Genomic DNA, 24,702 nt, shown 5'->3' on the forward strand with positions numbered 1-24,702 from the left:
TCAGTGTGGACTGAATGGGCTGAATGGCCCGCTTCCACACTGTATAAATTCTATCATTCTTTGATAAAGAGAACTCAAATGTTTAAGATAAGAACAGGAATTGCTGAAAAAGCTCAGCAGATCTGGCAGCATCTGTGGAGAGAAATCAAAGTTAATGTTTCGGCTCCAGTGACCCTTCCTCAGAACTAAGTTTCTGTTTTTGTCCCTGATTTCCAGCATCTGCGGTTCTTTCAGTTTCAATTATTTGGATTTTTTTGTTAGTTAGAAAACAAAATGTTATGGCGGTGGGGAAGGAAATGTTCATTTTGTGAGCACCCAAGAACTATCCAATCAGATAATGAAGTCCATTGGTTTTCCAATCAAGCAACCAACAGGAGCAGATGGTCAGGATGTTTGATTCAACCACGTAAACTACAGTAGAGTCCCTACAGTGTAGAAACAGGCCCTTCAGTCCAACATGTCCACACCAACCCTCCAAAGAGTAACCCACCCAGACCCATTCCCCCAACCCATATTTACTCTTGACTAATCCACCCTAACCTACATATCCCTAAACACTAGGAGCAATTTAGCATTTCCTCCCACATCTTTGGTCTGTGGGAGGAAAGAGCTGAAAAATGTGTTGCTGGAAAAGCGCAGCAGGTCAGGCAGCATCCAAAGAGCAGGAGAATCGATGTTTTGGGCATGAGCCCTTCTTCAGGAATGCCCGAAACGTCGATTCTCCTGCTCGTTGAATGCTGCCTGACCTGCTGCGCTTTTCCAGCAACACAGTTTTCAGCTCTGATCTCCAGTCCTCACTTTCTCCTCACTGTAGGATGAAACCAGAGCACCCAGAGGAAACCCACGCAGAAACGGGGAGAATGTGCAAACTCTACATAGATAGTCACCCGAGCCTGGAATCGAACCCAGGTCCCTGGCGCTGTGAGGCAGCAGCGTTAACCATCAAGCCACCGTGCTGCCTCTGAAGATGTTCCAAAGGAGAGTCCTATGGGGCTCAAAATGTTAATTCTGTTTCTCCCTCCACAGATATCGCCAGACCTGCAGAATTTCTCCAACACTCAGGAAGTGCAGTCTGTACATGAATAAAAGACTGTAGACTAACAATCAAACCCTGGGCCAGTCAGTTTCACTGAGAGCCATTCTGCAATATTTATTCCCTCGGAACCTCATCTGTAAGGGTCCCAAACCTCCAGGACTATCCTGCAAGTCTACCGGATTAATTAATCTCCTGAGAACACCATGATAAAGTCAACAGGCTCCAGTTTTTCCAATACTTGCTGTTTTGAAATTAAGGCGGTGAGGGGGGGAGCAATGTCCTGGTGGTATTAACGTTAGACGTCTAACCCAGAGACCCAGATAATGCTCTGATGAGCCAGTTTCGAATCCCCCCACAGCAGTTGGTGTAATTTAAATCTGGAAGTGAGGGTCTAATGATGACCATGAATCCATTGTGGATTCATTAATGTCCTTTAGGGAAGGAATCTACTATCCTTACCTGGTCTGGCCTAATGTGAATCCAGACCCACAGCAATATGGTTGACTCTTAACTGCCCTCTGGGCAATTAGGGATGGGCAATAAATGCTGGCCTGGCCAGAGATGCCCCTCATCCCATGAGTGAGGTTTTTAAAAATTAGCATAGGGACAGTTTTCAGGGTTACAGGGGAAAAGGCAGGGTGCTGGGACTGAGTTCAAATGATCAGAGAGTGCGGGTACGATGGCTTGTATCTGTACTGTAGTGATTTCTCAGAGTTTTCTTCAACATTATGAAGACACATGTGATGGTCCTGATGTGTATGGCCGAGAGTCACATGGAGACCTCGAACCAACTTTGTATTTGTTGGCAGCACCGTCCATTCTCGGACCTGGCTCACTGGGCAGCTTTCCCACTGTTGAATCTGATCATGTGGCTCAAATCCCCTTTTTAGCACATGGCGCTCATTGCCAGTAGAGCCCCGCACACCAACACCCGCACATCACCACAAGAGAGAGGCAAAAATAGCTTGGCCAGAAAATCTTGATCCACCATCAAAGGAGTGGTGACGCCATCTTTCAGTTTAGGTATCTAACAGAGGCCCTGACATCTCTCAGGTGGACCGTAAAGAGTGCATGGTAATGTTTTGGAAAAAGATATTTTGGAGATGTCAAACCCTCAATCATTAAGGAAACAGCTAATTTGGCCTTTAGCTGGATGTGGGATCCATGTATGAGCTGCTGTATTTCCAACATCATTATGACTCGGCTTTGAAAGCCCAAGGATGTGAAAGGCGCTATAGAAATGCAAGTTCATACTTTTCCCACAAGGAAGAAACCTGTACTTTCTAGCATGTTGCCTTGATATTTTTCATGAATATCATTATCCTCCCGTTCTTTAAAGTTCGAGAAATGAATTACAATTTTAGAATGTTCTACAAAGACTTGCAACTTCCTTTCATTACGGATTTTGCCTATTGAGAGTTTGAAATATAAACGGCAAACACTAATAATCCCTTCAGGGCACCGGTTTAGATTATCACTGAGATTTCAGAAGCAATTTGCAGAATACATTTTATCGCCAACAGAGTCCAAAAGTCACTATCTGAGAGACTCAAGTAATAACTCACATCTTATCTGAACCCTCACAGGAAATATTAGCTTGGTACATTATTTAAGGCAAGTTTCATATCCTGTGCCCACATTAAATATTCTATAGATCTGCTCATCTCTAACTGTGTAAATGAAACACCTCAATCTGAGAATGAACCAGGATCTGAGCAGAAACAATTTAGGAGAGATCAAATTGAGATAGTTAAAATGATTAAAGGAGTTGGGAAGGTAGATATAGAGCTACTTTTTTTAGGTGCTTATGGTGCAGTGTTAGTGTCCCGACTATCTCACAGTGCCAGGGACCCAGCTTCGATTCCAGTCTCGGGTGACTCTGTGTGAGGAGTTTGCACATTCTCCCCGTGTCTGCATGGGTTTCCTCTGGGTGCTCCAGTTTCCTCCCATAATCCAAAGATCTGCAGGTTAGGAGGATTGGCCATGTGAAGTTGCCCATTTTGTCCATGGATACAGAGGTTCAGTAGATTATCTGTGGGAAATGCAGGGTTACAGGGATAGCACAGGGGGATGAGTCTGGTTTGGATGCTTTCAGAGGGGCCGGTGTGGACTTGATGGGCCGAATGGCCTGCTTCCGCACTGTAGGGTTTCTATGATTCTAAGTTTCATCCATTTCAGAGGTGTGTCATGCCATCTCTGAACTGGGTTGATTAAACATAGTTCGAGAATTTCTGGTCGAGCAACACAAAGCCAAGATCTCAAAATTCCAACTGGCTTATTCAGGGTGAAATCTGTAACAGTTAAAGGTCGTGGAAATCTTGAATTCTAAAACATTGCTCTCCCAGTTTCCTAATTGGTAACACTGACCAGACTTCAAAAGTTAACACACTAGCTTGTAAAGTGGTTCGGAAATTCCCGCGGCTGGGCTAAGAACTTGTACATTTAAGTTTGTTCTTCCCTTGAATGAGGAAGTGGTTTCTGAATCTAAACTGAATAGTTTGAGCTGAATCGGAATTTGGGTGTCAGTTGAAACTAGCAAATGATTTTCAAAAAATCCAACATTCCCTTGGGCATGGAGTTGATTCATTGCGATGTCAGGAACTTGATTCTGAAATGTGTTACATCGAATTTTGCAGCTCGGAAACAGACAGCTCAGACCAGATGTTTGTGCTCCACATCACTCTATCTCAGCCAATGGAGACATCGTTCTCTTCCCTTCATGTACTTGTTGAGCTTCCCTGTAAATGAATCTGTGATACTCGCTTCAATGCCTCAGAAAGATTAGATTAGATTACCTACAGAGTGGAAACAGGCCCTTCAGCCCAACAAGTCCACACCGACCCTCTGGTGAGAAACCCGCCCCCCCCCCCCCTATATTTACCCCTGACCAATCCACCCAACACAAAGGGCAATTTAGCATGGCCAATTCACCTGACCTGCACATCTTTAGACTGTGGGAGGAAACCAGAGGAAACCCACGCAGACACAGGGAGAATGTGCAAACTCCACACAGACAGTTGCCCGAGGCAGGAATTGAACCCGGGACCCTGGCGTTGTGAGGCAGCAGTGCTAACCACTGAGCTACTGTGCTGCCCCAAAAAGGCAGCAATTCTACTCTTTTCTCCTGAATTTCTCACTTCTCTCGGGCATGGCCAATGACCTAGTGATACTATCACCAGCAGTCCCCCTGAACAACGCTATTACTCCAGAGACCCAGGTAGTGTTTTGGGGTCCAAGACTTCGAATCCCAATATGGCAGATGGTGGAATTTGAATGTAATAAAAATCTGGAATTAAGAGTCTAATGATGACTGTGAGAGTCTAATAATGATCATGAAACCATTGCCAATTGTTAGAAACATACATGTGGTTCATTAATATCCTTCAGGGAAAGAAACTGCTGTCCTTATCTGGTCTGGCCTACATGTGACTCCAGAACCACAGCAATGAAATTCACCAAAGATTCTCAGACAGCACCATTATAACCTCTCCGTTCTAGTACACTCCTTTTTGCCCTGTCTGCAGTGCCTCCTGGGTCTACATTATTAACAGTAACAATAAGGGCAGCAGAAAGAAGGAACGCCACCACCAGCAAGTTCCCCTTCAAGCCAGTCACTGTCCTGACTTGGAAATATATCGCCGTTCCTTCATGGTCGCTGGGTCAAGATCCTGGAAATCCCTCCCTAAGGGCATTGTGGGTCAACCCACAGGAGGTGAACTGCAACAGTTCAAAAAGGTAGCTCACCACCACCTTCTCAAGGGCAACTAGGGACGGGCATTAAATGCTGGCCCAGCCAGTAACACCCACAACAAGCTTTCTTAGACTCTTCATGTGGATGCATTGGTTACAAAGGCCCAACAATGTCTCGTCTTCCTCAGGCAACTGAGGATATTTGGCATGATGCAAATATCCTCGCCAACTTTTATAGGTGCGCCATCGAGAGCATTCTGTCTGGATGCATGACTACCTACCGAAGGGCCTGTTTCCACTCTGTATGGTAACTGTACCATTCAAGATCATAGCTGGTTACAGAGAGTGGTGAACTCGGCCGGACAATCATTGAGGCCAACTTCCCATCTATACAATCCATCTACCAGGCCTCCTGTCAAGGAAAGGCCGCCAGCATTCTCAAAGATCCATCCCACTCTGGCAATGTCTTTCTACAACCTCTTCCATGAGGAAGAAGGTACAGAAGCCTGAACACGCACCAGCCAGTTTCAAAACAGTTTCTACCCTACTGTTATTAAAATACTGAATAAACTTACAAACTCTTAATGGTCGCCTGTACCTGTGTTTTTGTTTTTGCCGCTATTTACCTATTAGCTACTTATCTCTGCTACTTAACTCAGTGATCTGCCGGTATTGCTCGTGAGACAAAGCTTTTCACTTTGCCTCGGTACACGTGACAATAAATTTAATTCAATGCAATTCAATTCAATCCCACAAATGAGTTTTTAAAAAACACCAAAAATTGGGCGCTATGCTAATCTATTGTTGAAAGGCTTCAGGCCAGCTTTGTTCAAAATGCCAGCCAAGATGCTCAAACTTTCACTGATATCCCCCTTGATAGCTGACGATACAATGGGCTCTAAAAGCACAATCCTTGCTGCTCCTATGAGCAGTAGCTCGGCAAATAGCCCTACAGTTTGTTGCTGTCTAGTTACTGTCAACACTGATGAATTAGGCTTTCACTTGAGCAGAATGCTATCCATATTAATTCAGAAACACAATCACTTACACTGTTAAAGGATAAATATTACATGCAGTCCCTGGAAGAAAATAGCCCAAGATAAATAGTTTTTTTATTACAGTTGTTCACACAAGCTATAACACACATCTATATTATATTTCAAACTATTTCATGGTACGGTGAAATATTTTAGTGGCAGTATTACGTTGTGGAGATGTTATCCCCAAAGTTACTGCACAGGATATAATATGTGAAGCTGAATGCGTTTACACATTGTTCTGGATGTTATTTTAGTGCAGGCTTATCTCATTTATTTCAAATCTCTTTAGGCCTCCCATAAAACAACATAGCAATGAAAGCATTGAGTAAGCGTCGTTGATGTTGCAATCCTCTACAAATCATTCGTTGTACTCCAAGCTTCTGTAAAATGTAATGTGTCGGCACATTACACAGATGTTATACAGTGGTTACATACATTATACAGAGAAAGATTTCCTCTGTGACTCAATGAGAACTGTATTCGGTTCGCTGGGAGAAGGTCACAGGTTCAGAAGGCTTACAATTTAGATTGACGCTTGAGGGGCCTGTTGGATTGTGGGCAGTACTGTCTTTGGGATGAGGTCAGAAATCATACGGCACCCGGTTACAGTCCAACAGGTTTATTTGAAATCACAAGCTTTCGGGGCACTGCACCTCCATCAGGTGGAGTCTGTCCCTCCGTCTTCACCAGACAAAGGATTAGTGATCTGAAAGCTTGTGATTTCAAATAAACCTGTTGGACTATAACCTGGCGTCGTGTGACTTGTGACCTTGTCCACCCCAGTCCAGCACCGGAACCTCCACATCATGGCTTTGGGATGCAATTTGAAACTGTAATCCTGTCTGCCCTCTCAGCTAGATGGAAGCCAATCCCAGGCCACTGCTTTGAAAAAGGGACGGGGGTGTTCTCTCCAGGGTCCTTGTCGCTCAGCTGTTGGGTTACTTTGAGATAAACTAGCCCTCATCCATCACTGACCTCGCATTGCCATTTTAACAACAGTGTGGGGGGCAGGTAAGGGGTGTGGTGGGGTGGGGGGAAGTGGGGGGGGGTGGGGGGAGAACCTGACAAAGACTGCAGCGGTTCAAGAAGGCAGCTCACCACCACCAGGCCAACCCCAGATGCCAAATAAACAAACATCTGAAGTAAGAAGATTTTGTAGGCAAAAATGAGGACTGCAGAGGTTAGAGTCAAGATTAGAATGGTGCTGGAAAAGCACAGCAGGTCAGGCAGCATCTGAGGAGCAGGAAAATCGACGTTTCAGGCATTCCTGATGATTTTCCTGTTCCTCAGATGCTGCCTGACCTGCTTGCTAGGAAGATTTTGTGCTGAGTAACAATTAACATCTAGATATGATTTTTTTACACAATGAATGCTACAAGGGATCATAAGACTAATTTTTACACATAAGTTTTGCACTATATCACAATCATCCTGTCGCACTTACAACGTCACAACACTGACAACATCCTTGTTATTAAAAAAGGTAGACTTGCATTTATGTAGCACCTTTAAAAAAGCTTTACAGCCAACAAAGTACTTTGTACAGCGTTGACCCTGTTGTAACGCAGCAACCAATTAGTGTTCCACGTACTTCCACAAGCAGCCTTGTGATTGTGCAGCTAATCGCTTATATTTTGTGTTATTGATTGAGGGACAAACGTTAATTTATAAAAAAGCCTTGCAGAAAATGTTTTCGGCCTGTTGGAATATACAAGATAGACACACAAACTGAAAATTCACTAATAAGCTCATCATACGGAGTACAGTGAAACTCCATTATTACACAGTCATAGGGCTCCGAAACAGTGAGACCGCAACACAATTGTCAGAGTATTGGGGGGTGGGGCAGAGGTGTGCTGCGGCCAAGGGACAATTTGGGCCAAGATAGGTACATGGGGGATCATTGATCATCAATAATCTGTCCTGGTCCACCCCACATTGACATAACAGTCAATAAAACACAACAATATCTCTACTTCCTCAGAAGGCTAAGGAACTTCAGCATGTCCACAAAGAATCTTACCAACCGTTAGAGATGCACTATACAAAACATCCTATCTGGAAGCATCACAGCACGGTTCGGCATCTGCTCTTCCCAAGACCTCAAGAAGCTACAGAGAATCATGAACACAGCCCAGTCCATCACGCAAACCAGTTCCTGATCCACTGATTCCATCTAGACTTCCTGCTGCCAAGGAAAAGAACCGACATAATCAAACACCCCTCCACTCCGGTTATACTCTCTTCCACCCTCCTCCGTCGAGCAAAAGATATAAAAGTTTCAATACACATACGAACAGATTCAGGAACAGCTTATTTTCTGCTGTTATTAGACTTTTGAACAGACCTCTCAAATGTTAATGTTGAATTCTCTCTCTGCACCTTCTCTACAGCTGTAACACTGTATTCTGCGCTCTGGTCTGCTACTCTGATGCACTTTGTACGGTACAATCTGCCTGTAAAGCATGCAAAATAATACTTTTCACTGCATCTCGGTACATGTGACAACAAGAAATCAATCAGTCAATAAATAAGGCTGGATTTGAGTCAATCCAGAGGCAATCAGGTTGAGCCATGGAGGGAGCTGGGAGACCTCACTCTTTTAGCCAATATATTGATCCTCAACATATTATTAATATAATTGAGAAAACAATTAGATATTAGAATGTTATAGATATATAATTATTATTATTATAATTATCCACTGTATGTGTCAAATATCACTGTTTAGGCTCATAGTCCAAACACTTTGCTTTTAAGCTTCTTACAGCTGTTTCTATATGAAGAACCTCTGAATCCTGCTCTGATACCGCGACCAACGTTTTCTCTAAACTGCAAGAGTACAGGGACACACGGCGATCTGCAACACACTATGCAATGCAGCAGGCAGGAGGCACATAATATAGAAAAGTTCGACAGAACTTTGGTCCCTACCCCTCACTACATTGATGTTTACTGCCTTGTTTCCAGCTATAGCACAGGCTTCCCAACCTGTGTGTACTGAGGACAGCAAAAGCCTTCATGAACTGAATGCATTCATCACCCCCTTAGATTAGATTCCCTACAGTGTAGAAACAGGCCCTTTAACCCAACAAGTCCACACCGACCCTGTGAAGAACAACTCACCCAGACCCATTCCCCTACATTTACCCTTGACACTACAGGCAATTTAGCATGGCCAATTCACCTGACCTGCACATCTTTGGACTGTGGGAGCTCCTGCCCCTCCCCTAAACGCCTGAGGGACTGTTGCAGAATCCCCAGTTATTACTCACTGACAGTGCTTCTAGTTTCCTCCTGGTGGTTTGAACAGCAAACTGGACTGTCACTGTTTATTCTACAGCAGCTCATATCTTGGTCTCTCCTTCCTTTACAGCCCCAATAAACAGGCTGCATTGCCAGGCCAAGCTGTTATCAATGTTTATATTGAGCTGTAATCAGGAGTTAGATCAGCTGTATCAAGGGGCCAGGAAAACAGCCACGATCCCGTTTATCTTCACATACAGCTGAGCACACCAGTGTTCGTCTTCATTATAACACTCCTCAGTCCCAATCTGACAGCTGTGGACATTTCAGCTTATTCCCAGCAGATCATTGACCATTGAGCTGATCCATAAATAAAATGCATTGCCCAAGGTTGTGGCTTCAAGTGCCACAACAGAGACTGAAACATGTTACCTAGTGCTGGCACTCCAGTGCAGTGCTGAAGGAGATGCTGCACTGTCAGAGGTGCTGTCTTTCAGATGAGCCAGTAAACCAAGGCCCTACCTTTCCTCCCAGCTGAAGGTTAAAAGAGACCTTGGTGCTATTTTGAAGGACAGCTGCAGAGTTCTCTCTGGTGTCCTGGTCAATATTTAAACCTTAATCAAGACCACAAAAACAGGTTATCTGGTCAATTATCACACCTCCATGGGAGTCTGCTCTTATTACAGTCTCAATAGACTCCAGTGCAATTGTTAGTTTTTTTGAAGAATCTGAAACTTTAGAGTTTACTCGAATTAAACCAACGAGGGTCACAGTTTAAACTTTTACTAGTATCAAAAATGTTGAATATTAATAACTTAATAGTCAGTTATGATAAAATATTAGAAGTACAATGGACAGGGTGACACGGTGGTTCAGTGATTAGCACTGCTACCTCACCACTAGGGACCTGGGTTCGCATTCCAGCCTCAGGCGACTGCCTGTGCAGAATTTGCACATTCTCCCTGTGTCTGCGCGGGTTTCCACTAGATGCTCTGGGTTCCTCCCAAGGTCAGGTGAATTGGCCATGCTAAATTGCCTGTAGTGTTAGGTACTGGGGTAAATGTAGGGGAATGGGTCTGGGTGGGTTGCGCTTCAGCAGGTTGGTGTGAACTTGTTGGGCCAAAGGGCCTGTTTCCACATTGCAAGTAATCTAATATTATGACACAGACGGGGGGTCAGTAGGCTCAGTTGGGCTGATTTTTAATGCAGAGTGACATCAACAGCATGGGTTCGATTCCTGTGTCAGGCTAAGATTACCATGAAGGCCTTGCCTTCTCAACTTCTCCCCTTGCCTGAGGTGCGGTGACCCTCACGTTAAACTACCAGTCGGCTCTCTCTAATGAGAGAGCAAAACACTAAATTCTGGAATCCAAGGTAGATTCCACTTGGGATTCCAGCACCTGCAGTTATTTTTTTTGTCTCTGACTAGGTTTATTTCACTGTGAAGTCTTTTCAAAGAATGTCCACTTTGAAGGAGTTCTCTGGCCTGTCTACTCTCTAATGAGACAGCAGACGTCTGGGACTATGGCACAATGACCTTTACACTTCAAGGACAGTCCATTGGCTGTAAAATGCTTCAGGATGTCCTCAAGTCGTAAAAGGTGCTATGGAAATGCAAGCCTTTTTTCTCTAGCAGAGAGATTAATCCGATCACAGCAGGCAGTGATAGTTTTTCCCTTTCATAAACTATTTTTATAATTCTCCCTCCCTCCTGTCTCTCAATGTGCTAGCGCTACAAGTCAATTATGCGGCAAACACTCACAGCTCATTGTTTCCATAGCTGCAGCAGTTAACTACTGTTTTGGTGTCTTCTCTGAATGTAAATCGAAACAACCTTTTAACATTTCAGCTGTCACACGGCTTAATCATACAGATAATTAGAGATAATAGGCAGGCGTTAAAAGGTATTTTGTACAAGATCATAAAACCAAGAGGGTAGAGCATTAGTGACTTATAAAGAGCCTCTGAACCTTGAGTTTATAGCTTTAAACTTCCCATACACGTAACAGCAGCGTCGTTTACTCTCCAGTGAAAAATGGACTATTATCTCCCACCTCCTTTGTCGCTGCATACACTGCATTAAAAAAAAGCTTGAAAAGTCATTGATCAGAAACACTAACCTACCCTCCCGCATTAAGCACACACGATGTGGGAATTGTGGAGTCCCACAGCAAAGTAGGAGGCCATTCAACTCATTAAACATGTGCCAAGCAGAAGCTACAGAAGCTTGAACACATGCACCAACAGGTTCAAGAAAAGCTTCTTCTCTCCTTGTTGTCAGACTGCTGAATGGACCTCTCTAATTTCAAATCTAATGTTGACCTTGCTTTTGTGTATCTCCTGTGCAGTCATCACCTTGTATGCCACGCTCTGTCCAAGTACCTTGTGTCCTTGTTTGTTATGATCTGACCATACCAACACCAAACTTTTCACTGTGCTTAGGTACATCTGATCACAATAAATCAAATCAAATCAAAAGAGCTCTCCAATCTGTCCTATATCATCTTTCGCCAGTTTCCTGCAAGTTTCTTTCACAAACATTCACCCATTTGCCATTGTATCTGGTTCCACCAACTATTCAGGCAGCACATTATACCCCACAGTGTCAAAAGGCCTCTGCATTTCTCCTCTGGGTCTTTTGCGAAATTTCTCTTCCTCACTCTTTCACAGGATTTGGGCGTCACTGGCCAGGCCAGCGTTTGTAATCAATCCCGAATTGGCCTTGAATGGAGTAGCTTGCTATGCCTTTCAGAGGGTGGTTAAAGGTCACCTGTGGGTTTGGAGTTACATGTAAACCAGGCCACTCAAGGATGGCAAATTTCCTTCCTTAAAGAGCATTGGGTTTTCACAACAATCGATTAGTGTTCTCGTGCTCATCATTACTGAGAGTGGCTTTCAAATTGATTTTTAATCATCGAATTTGAAGAGACTGGCATGATAGTGATATCACCTAGATTAGTAATCCCCTGACTAAGACTACCAATCTGGAGAAATGGGTTCATACCCTGTCAGGTGGTATTTGAAATCAATAAATAACATTGGAACATAAAGCGATGCCCGGCAATAATGACAATGCAACTACCATCCAATGTTATAATAACTCATCTGGGTCACCAATGGCAGTTGAAAAGTGTGGCACTGGAAAAGCATGGCAAGTCAGGCATCACACATGGCCCTCAGGGAAGGAAATCTACCACCTTTACCCTGGATGAGACTCCAGATCATTCTCCAGAATTAGGGAGAGCAAGGCACTCTGTTTAAGGGACAATGAGGGGTGAGCATTAAAAGCTGGTCTTGCCAACAAGGCTAGACCTGGTAACAATGGCAAAAGTGAGGGCTGCAGATGCTGGAAACCAGAGTTTAGATCAGAGTGGTGCTGGAAAAGCACAGCAGGGCAAGTACCTTCCGAGGAGCAGGAAAAATCAACATTTCAGCCATCCCTGATGAAGGGCTTTTGCCCGAAGCGTCAATTTTCCTGCTCCTCGGATGCTGCCTGACCTGCTGTGCTTTTCCAGCACCACTCTAACCTAAGCTCTGGTAACAATGACAGACATCCCTCCCAGAGGACATTAACAAACCAGATAGGTTTCTGTGACAGTTGATGACGGTTCAATTGCCCATTGTTGAGGTTAGCTTTCAGATGTAGAGCTTTTTTTAGCTGCTACAGTGGGAATTGAACACACATAACTCCAAGGATTGCTAGTCCAGTAACGTTATCATGTCCACCAACATTGCCTGTGCTGCAATGAAAGGCAAGACTGCACATTTATCGCAACCTCACAATGTCCTACATTTCAAAAGTGACCCATTTCAGAAAATACTTTGTTGGCTGTAAAGCAGTTTGGGTTGTACTGAATTCATCAAAGGTGCTATAGAAATTCAAGATTGTTTTTATTCACTCACAGGATGTGGGCATTGCTGGGTGGGTCAGTAGTTATTGCCTGTCTCTGATTGCCTTTTGAGAAGGTGATGGTGAGCTGCTTTCTTGAACTGCTGCACTTCACATGCTGTCGGTACATCCACAATGCTGTTACAGAAGGAGTTCCAGGATTTTGACCCAGCGACACTGAAGGAATACCGATATACTTCCAAGTCAGGATGGTGAGTGGCGCGGAGGGGAAATTGCAGGGGGTGGTGTCCCCATGTATCTGTTGCCCTTGTGCTTCTAACACTGGTCACGGGTTTGGAAGATGTTTTCTGAGGATCCTTGATGAATTTCTGCAATGCATTTTGTAGATAGTACACACTGCAACTACGGAGCGTCAGAGGTGGAGGAACTGAATGCTTGTAGACATGATGATAATCAAGTGGGCTGCTTAGTCCCGGATGGTGTCAAGCTTCTTGAGTGTTGTTGGAGCTGCACTGGTCCGGCCAAGTGGGGAGTATTCCATCACACTCCTGACTTGAGCCTTGTAGATGGAGGACAGGTTTTAAGAAGTCAGGAGATGAAGTACTCACTGCAGGATTCCTAGCCTCTGACTTATTCTTGTAGCCAGAGAATTGAAATGATTTGTCCACTTCAGTTTCTGGTCAATGGTAACCTAGTCAACGGTAATTGTAGGGGTTTCAGTGATTGCTATGCTGTTGAATGTCACAAGGGTGATAGTCAGATTCTGTCCTGTCAGAGATGGTGATTGCCTGGCATTTGCAACACATTGCTTTCTGCAAAATATAGTGAGGTGCTAATCAAACTGGGAATCATGAGGAAACAAATTTAAATCTCTTTCAGAATGCTTCTAACTCCTGTTCCTCCAGAAGTAAGTTCACAATCAACAGGCTGCATGGATCTATAAAGAATTTCGGAAAGATTTCAGGCACTGACACCAGGTCTCAGCAAAAAATTAATATTTCTCTGCAAAACCTGCAGCCACTGAGTGCCAGGGTGGTGCAAGGTCTGAATACTGTCAGCAACCACACACAATAAATGTTAGTTCTCCCAGCGATGTGCACATTCTTCGCAATAAATAATGAAAATAACAGAGAACAATCCAGATTGCACTTTAGCCTTGCCATTAGGAAAAGAATCAGATGTGGTTGGGGCGGGGGAAGGGAAACTAACCCATAAATCCAATTATTTTGTAAGTGACTGTCACAAGGTTCATTGATTACAATTTGCCAGTAAATGAGGTGAGATTGATCTACTTCAATGTGTAACAAGCGCTCCCTCTTCTTTGGCAGAGGTTTTACAGAATGCCTTTTCTGTGAAGGCAACATTTCAAGGCCACATCTTTTAATTGAAAAGGGAAAAGCATTGTACAGATGAACAGAGGCCCTGACCATCTGCCTTTGCCTCCTCAATGACTGTGCTCCTCCTTTCTCAATGCTAGGCAGAAAAGGTTCAGTTCTTGTTGATTCCATTCTGCTCACCTTCTCCTCTTCCCTGACTCTCTGGAGTCCATACTCATAGCTGCCAGATGCCCTCTGATCCTGACACTGCATATTTAGAAGGATAGTTGCTCAGTAACTACAATAGGATGGCCTAATCACTAAACCCATTCCAGAGACCCAGGTCATGCTCGGGGGACCTGGGATCAAGTCTCACCTTGGCAGATGGTGGAATTGAATCCAATAAAAATTCTGGATTTAAGAGTCTAATTAAACTGTTGTTGATTGTCAGGTAAAGAACTCATCTGGTTCATTATTCTCTAGAGAAGAAAACTCTGTTTTGACCTACACGTGACTTCATTAGGGAGATCTTATAAAAACGCACTAAATTAGAAAGGAAACGGATAAGATAGAAGCAGGGAAGTTGTTTCCACTGGCGGGCAAAACTAGAACTTGGGGCCATAGCCTCAAAATAAGGGGAAACAGATTTCAGACGAGTTGAGGAGGAACTTCTTCACCCAAAGGGTTCTGAATCTATGGAATTCCCTGCCCAGTGAAGTAGTTGAGGCTACCTCGTTGAATGTTTTTCAGGCAAAGATGGACAGAGTTTTGAACCAGTAAATGAATTAAGGGTTATGGTGAGTGGGCGGGTGAGTGGAGCTGAGTCCATGAAAAGATCAACCATGATCTTATTGAATGATGGAGCAGGCTGGAGGGGCCAGATGGTTGACTCCTTCTCCTGGGTTCTTTTGTTCTTATGGAGACCAACAGCAATGCTCTTAGAGTCACAGAGTTGTACAGCATGGAAACAGACCTTTCGATCCAACTCATCCATGCTGACCAGATATCCTAAGTTAATTAAAAATACCTGACCAATTAGGGATAAATAGTCAATAAATATGGACAATGTCCATATCCCATGATTGAACAAAACAAATAGCCATCAAACAAAAATTTAGCAAGTCCATTTTTATGTTTCTCTTGAGTTTTATTCCATTCACCTCCACCTTATCCTATCCTATGGTCGGACTAACTCCCAATGCAATGTTTCTATACTATTCCCTCAGCTGCATATGCTTCAAGTCCCTCAACACCCTTTCAATAATAATGGGCCCTGAACTGCAAAGCCTGGGTTTGCATTGGGTGTAGTGCCCCAACCAGCCAGTGGAAAATCCAAGGTGAGCCCCCTCCATTTAGCTGGTCCTCCCTACATCCCAATATACAGCCCAGCACAACCCCGTGGGAGAGGTCCTGTCCGCGAGAGCTGCCCCCACCTCATCCCCAACCCCCACCCAAATCAAATGGCCGGCTGCTCTCCAGTCTCAACATCGCCACTGGGATCAGTGGCCGCTGCTGGGACTGCAAGCTGTATGTGACAGAAGCCCACTGCAACGGAACCCATCAAAATGAAAAGGCAATGGTGTGTTGGTAACTGGGCTAGCAATATTGAGCTCCAGGATAATGACTGGGGATGTAGGTTAACATCCCAGCATAGCCAATTGTAGAATTCAAATTCAATTGTTAAAAGTTAAAATCTAGAATCAAATCCACGGATGACCAAGAAATTATTGTCAATTGTTATAAACGATCATCTATTGCCCTTTAGGGAAGGAAATCTGCCATCCTCATCTGGTCTGACCTACATGCAGCTCCAAATCCACAGCAACATGGTTGTCTCTTAACTGCCTTTGCCCAAGCTAGCCACTCAGTTTAATTCGCAGTGGGCATCAAAGGCTAGCCTTGCCTGTGATGCCAACATCTCAATAAAAAAAGCAGGAGAATTTTAAAATCAAGATGTTAGATAGGGAAGAAGCCAGCTGGGGGTCAGCGAACACAGGGGGCGATGGGAGGGACAGGACTCACTGTGCAGGAGAATTCTGGATGACCTTATGTTTCCCTCAAGTGAGAAGCCCCCCCAAGCCACAAAAATAAACTACCCATCTGATCCAGGTCCAAGCAACACCAATATCCCCAGCCTGTTAGAGGAAAAACTTCCAGATTTCCACTACCTCTCACGTGAAAAAGAATTTCTCGACGTCACCGTGAACGACTGATTTCAAAACTACGTCTCTTCCTTCTTGATTTCTTGCAGATGAGCGAATCACTTGCCCAAACACCCTTTTAAATCCATTCAAATCTCAAACACTTCCATTAGATCACCCCCTTGAACTGCCAGACCCTTGAGAATCTCCATGGCAACTCACGTGTGTGTAAGGAGGTCCTTCAGGCATCCTCACAGGAGTACCTGCAGGTGATGAAAGATGGAAGCTGGAATCGCTTGGCAACCGTTGATGGTTAGTGCACTCCTCTGCTAGACTAGGAGATGGACTTTCTTCAGGAGGCTCCTGATTGGTTACTTCTGCAGTTCCAGCCTGTGGGTGAGATGTTGGAACAAAAGAATGTTATAAACAGTAAATGGTTAAAATCTTGGACCTTCCTTCCCACCAGCTCTGTAGGTGAACTGTACACCATAGGCTGCAGTGGTTCATGAAGGCAGGTCATTAGAGATGGGCAATAACTATTAGTTCAGCCAATGATGCCCTCACGCCATGAACAAATATCAATTGAAAGAGACAGGGAGCAGTTTTCGTCAGGGTCCTTCAGATAGAAGATGGACCTGGCAAGTTTTGGCTAGGAATTCCCCAACACTGGCTAGAGAGCAGAAACTTACCATTGTAAGCAACTGAGACAACACTCTGCACCAAGTGTCCCTTTGATATCAGTGACCATCTCATCTGCAGGGAGGTGGTGGTCTGGTGGTAATGTCATTGGACTGGTAATACAAAACCACAGGCTAACGTTCATGGGACCTGGGTTCGAATGTCACCATGATAGATTGTGAAATTTGAATTCAACAAAAATCAGGGCAGCACAATGGTTCAGTGGTTAACACTGCTACCTCATAGCACCAGGGGCCCAAGTTCAATTCCAGCCTCGGGTGACTGTCTATGTGGAGTTTACAGATTCTCCCCGTGTCTGCATGGGTTTCCTCTGGGTGGTCTGGTTTACCTCCATAGTGCAAAGATGTGCAGGTTAGGTGGATTGGCCATGGGAAATTGCTGTGTAGTATCCAAGGAAGTGCAGGCTAGGTGGGTTAGCCCTGGGAAACGTGAGTAGGGTTTTTTTGGGGGGAGGTAGGAGGTGGGTGAGAGAGGGTTGGTGTAGACTCAATGGACTGATTCGCCTCCCCATGTATTGCAGGGATTCTATGGAAAGGCCAGACTAATGATGATCATGTAACCTCTGTGAATGGTGGTAAAAGAGCTTGTCATGTTTACTAATGCCCTTTAGAGAAGGAAATCTGCCAACTTTACCTAGTCTGGCCTACATGTGATCCAGACCCACAGCAATGCGGCTTCCTCTTAATCTTTGAAATGGTCCAGCAAGCCATTCAGTTCCAGAACAATTAGGGATGGGTAACAAATGCTAGCCTTGTCAGCAACACCCACATCCCATGAACAAATAAACATCAAACAAGCTGCATTTGGCTATTCGAAGCCTTGTTTCTTAATAGGCATATTCATCATCCTTAAGATTATTCACAAACACTCAGCTGGTATCTGTAATGCTGAAGCTAAAATCGTACAATTGTCTTCTGGTATTTATAAATATTACACACAAGTGTTGGGCAGAAGCTAAGCCAATGTGTGGCCAAGCCTGGTCCTTTGTGATAACCAAGAAGATCCTAAGATGAAAACAACTCAAAACCATCAGTGGAGGTTTAATACCAACAAGTGTCAACACAAAAAGTTGGTTTGCAGGTGCAGCAGGTAATTAAGAAGTCAAATGGAATATTGTCCTTCATTGCTAAAGGGATGGAGTTTAAAAACAGAGGGGTTATGTTGCAGCTGTATAGGGTGCTAGTGAGGCCACACCTGGAGTACTGTGTGCAGTTATGGTCTCTTTACTTGAGAAAGAATGTACTGGCACTAAAGGGGTACAAAGGAAGTTCACTAGGTTGACTCTGGAGTTGAGAGGGTTGGCTTATGAGGAGAGATTGAGTAGACTGGGACAATACCCATTGCAATTTAGAAGAATGTGGGGGTGGAGGTCTTATAGAAATATATAAAACTAGGAAGGGAAGAGATAAGATAGAAGCAGGGAAGTTGTTTCCATTGGTGGGTGAAACCAGAACTAGGGGGCATAGCCTCAAAATAACGGGGAGCAGCTTTAGGACTGAATTGAGGAGGAAATTCTTCACCCAAAGGGTTGTGAATCTGTGGAATTCCCTGCCCAGTTAAGCAGTTGAGGCTACCTCATTCAATGATTTTCAGGCAAATTAGATATAGTTTTGAACCAGTAAATGAATTAAGGGTTATGGTGAGCAGGCGGGTGAGTGGAGCTGAGTCCATGCAAAGATCAGCCATGATCTTATTGAAAAGCGGAGCAGGTTGGAAGGGGCCAGATGGCCTACTCCTGCTCCTTAGTTCAAAGGATGGTTATTAGTCAATCATAACTTGTCATTAGAATCACAGGTAGGTCAACCCAGGTCAGGATGGTGTGTTTCTCAGAAGATGGAGTCCTGCCAATATCAAAGACATATTTTCAACATGGAAGATGTTAGGAAAAGAGTTGGGCTTTCAAACAATCTTCACACAAGAATAGTGGAAATCTAAAATTCTCTCCCGAAACCCTCCTGATAGACCGAGAATTGACTCAAAATTTCAAAACCCAGATGAACAGAATGTTGGGTTTCTTTCAGCATTCTTTATTACATTCTCTGTCACCAGGTCCTCTCCCTTCCCCCCATTCCAGTGGGGTAGTCTGTTCTTTCCAGTCGGGATGTTAGATACACCATTGACCTGCCATTCTCACATTCCAATCACTGAATCTGCTCTATCAATCCCTTTCTCCCCAGCACTCCACCTCCCCACTACTGCATTAATGCTGCCTCCTTCACATTTTGTATCAACTCTGATGAAGAGTCATCTAAACTGGAAATGTTAGTTTTCTCTCTCTCTCCATGAATGCTGTGTGTTCAGTCATGAATAGAGTTTTTTGAGGCTTGGGATAAAGTATAGATCAGCCATGATCGAAATGAACAACAGTAGTACGGGTTGGAAAGACTGAAAGGCCTACTCATATGTCTATATCTCACATTGCTACTTCGACAACCTAGATTCACAATCCTTCTTCCAACTGGAGACACATCTCACATCAATCAAATGGAAACGCCATTGATATGTTCAGCTCTTTACCTGAGGGATGGGTGAAGGCGATGCTGGAGTGGGCACCCGTTGTTGTGGTGAGGCTGTTAAAGGTATGTCCGGCTCTGGCACTGGGCATGAGCCTGGAGCAGAGAGGTCAGGGGACCCTCCGGCCTTGCTCGGCAGCATCGAGGAGTCAGTCCGGGACACCACGTCCTTCGGGTGCCGCACCTCATGAAAGGACACATTACATGCCATCCTCCCACAATGCATTGTGAGCTCGTCATCCTGGACACGCAACAGGGCCAGGATAATGCTGTAACAGTAGAAGTCTTCGTTTTCCTTCGCAAAGATGTTTATCCTGGGGGCGTTGGTGCGAGGATAGATGGCAAAAAAGGCCTCCCCTTCCTTCGTTCCACTGTTCAGGGAAGTGCCAATTACTCGGAAGGCTTCAATACGTAACCGTACATCATGGTTCTTATCATTTTGACAGTAACCTGTAAAACAAAGAAAGGTTTTGCATTTTTCTTCACTTTCCCCAAGCTTAGATTCTCTGAAAGTACTGCACAATTAATTAAAGTTATGATTACAGTTGGAAACTTGGGCAGTCAATTTACGTTCACCTTTAACAACGGTGAAATAAATAAGATCATCTGTCTTGAGTGCTGGTTTTAGGATAAATACTGGCCCAGATATTGATGTGAACTCTCATCCTATTCTCCAAATAGTACCAATGGGTCTCTCACATTCAGCCAAGATGAACAGGACCTCAGCTTCCTGTCTCATCTGAAAGACAGCACCTCCAACAACGCTGCAGTCACTCAGTGCTTTGGTGGGGTGGCAGGCTGGATTTTACATTCAGGTCTTTCAAGTGGAGTTTAAAACGAGCACCAGAGACAAAGGGGTGTTACTCACTGAACCACTCACTGAACCACATAAGGAATCGGTATTGTGCTGAAACATCTTAATGCAGGAACCTTCACAAGCTGCAGAGAATCCAATGACTGAATATTGATTATCGTGGGAGACTGTGACATGAAAAATAGTGTACATGTGCTGTCTCCCGCCTTTTCTTTACACTAATGAGCAAATAAACATCAAAGCACCAATGGGGCGTTAGGAGCCAAGTGACACACAAATACATGTATTCATTATTAAAGAATTGAGATGTTGGTGGCAGATTTTACAATGCTGGTGAACTGTGTCTAACCTGTGTAGCTCCTCCCTCGCAAATGAAAACAGTCTGAATCACATGGTACATGTCATGGCATCATATCAGCCCCAGTCAATTATACAGAAAATACAGCCTTGCCCATTTAAAGGTTTACCACAACATTGCTCAGACTGGCTGTTCAAGGCTTCTCCAGCTGAAGTCAATGGAAAGAAATTAGGAAAAGGTTTTCAAATGGAAGGCCAAGCAGTGGATTGGAGTTCTAAATTTATTTCATGTATATCGTGCAGTAAGAACAACAATGACTGGAATTGATATAGCATCTATAATATAGTAAAACAGCCCGAGGGGCTTCAAAGAAACATTATCCGACAGAAGTTGAGCTGACGCTCATTCGACATGACAAAAGCAATGAGGGATGCAGTTTTAAAGAAGGACTTAAAGGAGGAGAATGAGGTAAAAAAGGCCAAGTGGTATAAGGAAGGTATTCACAGACCGAGCCTGGATCAGGGCCTTGGCAGTCTGAGATCCCAGGAGTGAGCCTTACATGGGGATGGAGGCTCTGCCACATCTGCCAACATCTGCCACTGTGTCGAGAGCAGGGGAGATGGAGCCAGTGTGCCAAAGCAGGGGAGATAGAGCCCGTGTAGGGAGTGCAGTCCCAGTATAGCTAAGCACTTAAGAAAGACAGTCATGATTGAAGTTTTAGCTTTATTTCTTTACTTTTCCACTCAATACTAGGAAGGACTGTAATGGTTAACTTTTAACTTTCTTCTGTATTTCTTTCTACGCTGTTCTTAACTTTTTGTACCTAGGTACTTCTACCTAAGATGGTGCCATGTGTGGCAAACATTGTACACTTTTCACTGTACTCCTGTACTTGTACTTAGTGGGTGACACGGTGGCACAGTGGTTAGCACTGCTGCCTCACAGCGCCAGAGATCCGGGTTCAATTCCCGACTCAGGCGACTGACTGTGTGGAGTTTGCACATTCTCCCTGTGTCTGCGTGGGTTTCCTCCGGGTGCTCGGTTTTCTCCCACAATCCAAAGATGTGCGGGTCAGGTGAATTGGCCATGCTAAATTGCCTGTAGTGTTGGGTAAATGTAGGGGAATGGGTGGGTTGCGCTTCGGCGGGTCGGTGTGGACTTGTTGGGCTGAAGGGCCTGTTTCCACACTGTAAGTAATCTAATCTAATCTACATATGGTAATAAAGTCTAAATCTAAAACTAAACTTAGATAAACTAGCCGTAGTCATCACTGCAGGAGTGTTAAAATCGAGGCCAGAGTCAGAGGTACGCAGACCTCAAATGTTTGTAGGGCTGGAGGAGGTTACAAAGTTAGGGAAGGGTGAGGTGAAGGGGGGATTTGAGGATAAGAATAGGGATTTTCAATGGAAGCATTTTTTAAACAAGGTAACAAAGTCAGTTTGTGAACACAGGAACAGTAGGCAATTGGAACTTGTTGCGAGTTTAGGTTATGGCTAACAGAGTTCGGAATGAACTCAGGTTTCCAGCGGGTGCAAGGTAGAAAAGGCAAGCCCTGAAAACTGTGGATGGGCCCCTCAGTATTTGAGAAAGTAATCTGAGCACCATGAACCTTCATTACATTGTTGTCTACAATGGGCAATTATTGGCCCAGCACATGTCCCTTGAACAAAGAACTGCATTCTTTGAATTTTTAGTGTGTATCATAAGTTACAGGAGCAGAAGTTGGCCATTCAGTCCACAGAGTCTACTCTCCCTTTCAATGAGATCATGGCTGATCTCATCATCCCAACTCTACTTTCCTGCCTTTCCCTGTAACAACAGTCAAAATGATTTTACCTTTAGGAAGCCTGAAAATAAATTTCTTTTTGAGGACAGCCTGGATTTCATTCACATTGGTCTGTTCAATGACATCAGTGACTCCACTGTTGGTGGATAACACATCACCATCGTTCACCTGCAGCCAGACCCCCGTCCCAGAACCTTCCAGAAGCGGGTTTTCCACAGTCAGTCTCAGGATGTAATGCCCCACCTCATTAAACTGAACATTGACGATTTCAAACTCAAAGTCGAGCTCTTTATCTTCGATTCTCAACTGGGACCTGTGCATATTTTAGTCTTTTTTCTTGTTTGCAAAGACGTTTTGCAACTACTTTCCCCACTTCAAACGTCAAAACAGAATGACTCTTGGACTGAAGCAGGTCCTACTGCAGAGAGAGAGAGAGTGAGAGAGAGTTAACTGTTGTTGCCTTTGAGTGATCTGACAGGAGCAACATTTCCAGGTCACAGATCTTTTTTATTTCAAAAACATATTTTATTCATAAAAAATGTCTACACACACACACACATAGTCATAAATGCAGTTCAGTTCTGTCTAATACATATTAAAAAAATGAACAACATTGGAGTTTGACTCTAACCAACAAATAAACCAAAGGCATCTCTTCCTTGTACAAGACTATATTTACATGCATTTGAGGCACTAGGAGGGTTTGATAACTGACAGACCCCATTTAACTTTAGCAGAAAGACAGATCCAAATGGTTTCCTCTGATCCACTGTCTGGAAGGACAATTATAAGCAACAGAACAATTCCCAATTCAGAGGGTATAACGTTACCTGTGCCTTGACTGCAGAGGAGGAGTGCTGCTTCAAATGGCATGATAAACAGGCACTTTGTACTGAAATCCAAAAGCAGCCCTTGATCTCACAGCGCTTGTTTTCAGTTTGGAAATGCGATTCACACAACCTGCTCAGTTTGTTGTCGTGAATCTAGGCAGCAACCACCAGCCAATCAAGCTGCTGCACAAAACAAACAAAATAGACTTCAAAGTCAATGGATTATGTGTCTTATAATAACCACGGTGATGTGTTATACAAAGACCGGTTCCTTTAGCTGCCAATGTTAATCGTTAAACACACCTTAAAAGTGCACACAGTTAAAAATGCAAGGATCTGGGTTCTATCTTATAATTTCAAACTTTGCTTTGATTGAATTTACCCAAATGGCAGCTTTATATCTCTTGATTAAAAACTCCATCCAGTCTGGCAAACTCTGGGCCCATTCCTTTGCTGACTGTAGAGTCATAGAGACGTACAGCACAGAAATAGACTCTTCAGTCCAACTCGTCCATGTCGACCAGATATTCAACATTAATCTAGTCCCATTTGCCAGCATTTGGCCCATATCCCTCTAAGCCCTTCCTTTTCATATACCCATCCAGATGTCTTTTCAATGTTGTGATTGTACCAGCCTCCACCACTTCCTCTGGTAGCTCCTCCTGTGATTTGATGAAGGAGCAGCGCTCTGAAAGCTAGTACTTCCAAATAATCCTGTTGGACTATAACCTGCTGTTGTGTGATTTTTAACTTTATATTTATCTAGCCCCTCTAGGGTAATGCAACATCCACACAAAAGCATTTATGGTGACCCCTAAGGAGATCATGAAACAAAGCTTGGTCGAAGCCCAGTCAAAGATTTAAGGAGCACCTTAAGTAGAGGCAAAAAGGTTTACAAAACTTGGAGCTTAGGGTTCAGGCAGCAGAGAGTGTGATGGGGTGATCTAAATGCTGAAGACTTCCAACTAGAGCTGAAAGAAATGCAGATGTAGAGTCATACAGCACAGAAACAGTCCAACTCATCCATGCCAAACAAGCTTCCCAAACTAAACTAGTCCCATTTGCCTGCATGTGGTCAATATCCCTCTAAACCCTCCCTATTCATGCACCCATCTAATAATTCATTCCACACATGAACCACCCTCTGTGTGAAAATGTTGTCCCTCTGTTTTCAATCTTTGTCCTCTTCCCTTAAAAATATGCCCCCTTGTTTTGAACTCATTCACCCTAGGGAAAAGACCTTTACGATTCACCTTTTCCATGCCCCTCATATTTTATAAACCTCCGTAAGGTCACCCCTCAACGCCTATGTTCCAATGAAACAGTCCCAGCCCATCCATCCTCTCCTTATAACTCAAACCCTCCAGTCCCAGCAACATCCTTGTAAATCTTTTCTGAACTGTCTCCAATTTAATAATATCATTCCTATAATAGGGTGACCAG

At 44.0% G+C, this 24,702-nt stretch overlaps 1 protein-coding gene across 1 annotated transcript in view; it reads right to left on the minus strand.

Annotated features, from left to right (window-relative positions):
• The window catches only part of ccdc33 (coiled-coil domain containing 33), a 271,296-nt gene extending 248,546 nt beyond the window's left edge, over positions 1-22,750 (minus strand). Inside the window, exons 1-3 of the mRNA XM_060853677.1 lie at positions 22,480-22,750; positions 19,536-19,981; positions 16,542-16,709 (exon numbers count right to left, since the gene is read on the minus strand). Of these exons, the coding sequence (XP_060709660.1) occupies positions 16,542-16,709; positions 19,536-19,981; positions 22,480-22,750 (885 nt within the window). The remainder of the gene's footprint in view (positions 1-16,541; positions 16,710-19,535; positions 19,982-22,479) is intronic.
• Between the last annotated feature and the right edge of the window lie 1,952 nt (positions 22,751-24,702).

This window comes from Hemiscyllium ocellatum, chromosome 42 (genome assembly GCF_020745735.1).
Source record: "Hemiscyllium ocellatum isolate sHemOce1 chromosome 42, sHemOce1.pat.X.cur, whole genome shotgun sequence".
Taxonomy (NCBI): domain Eukaryota; kingdom Metazoa; phylum Chordata; class Chondrichthyes; order Orectolobiformes; family Hemiscylliidae; genus Hemiscyllium; species Hemiscyllium ocellatum.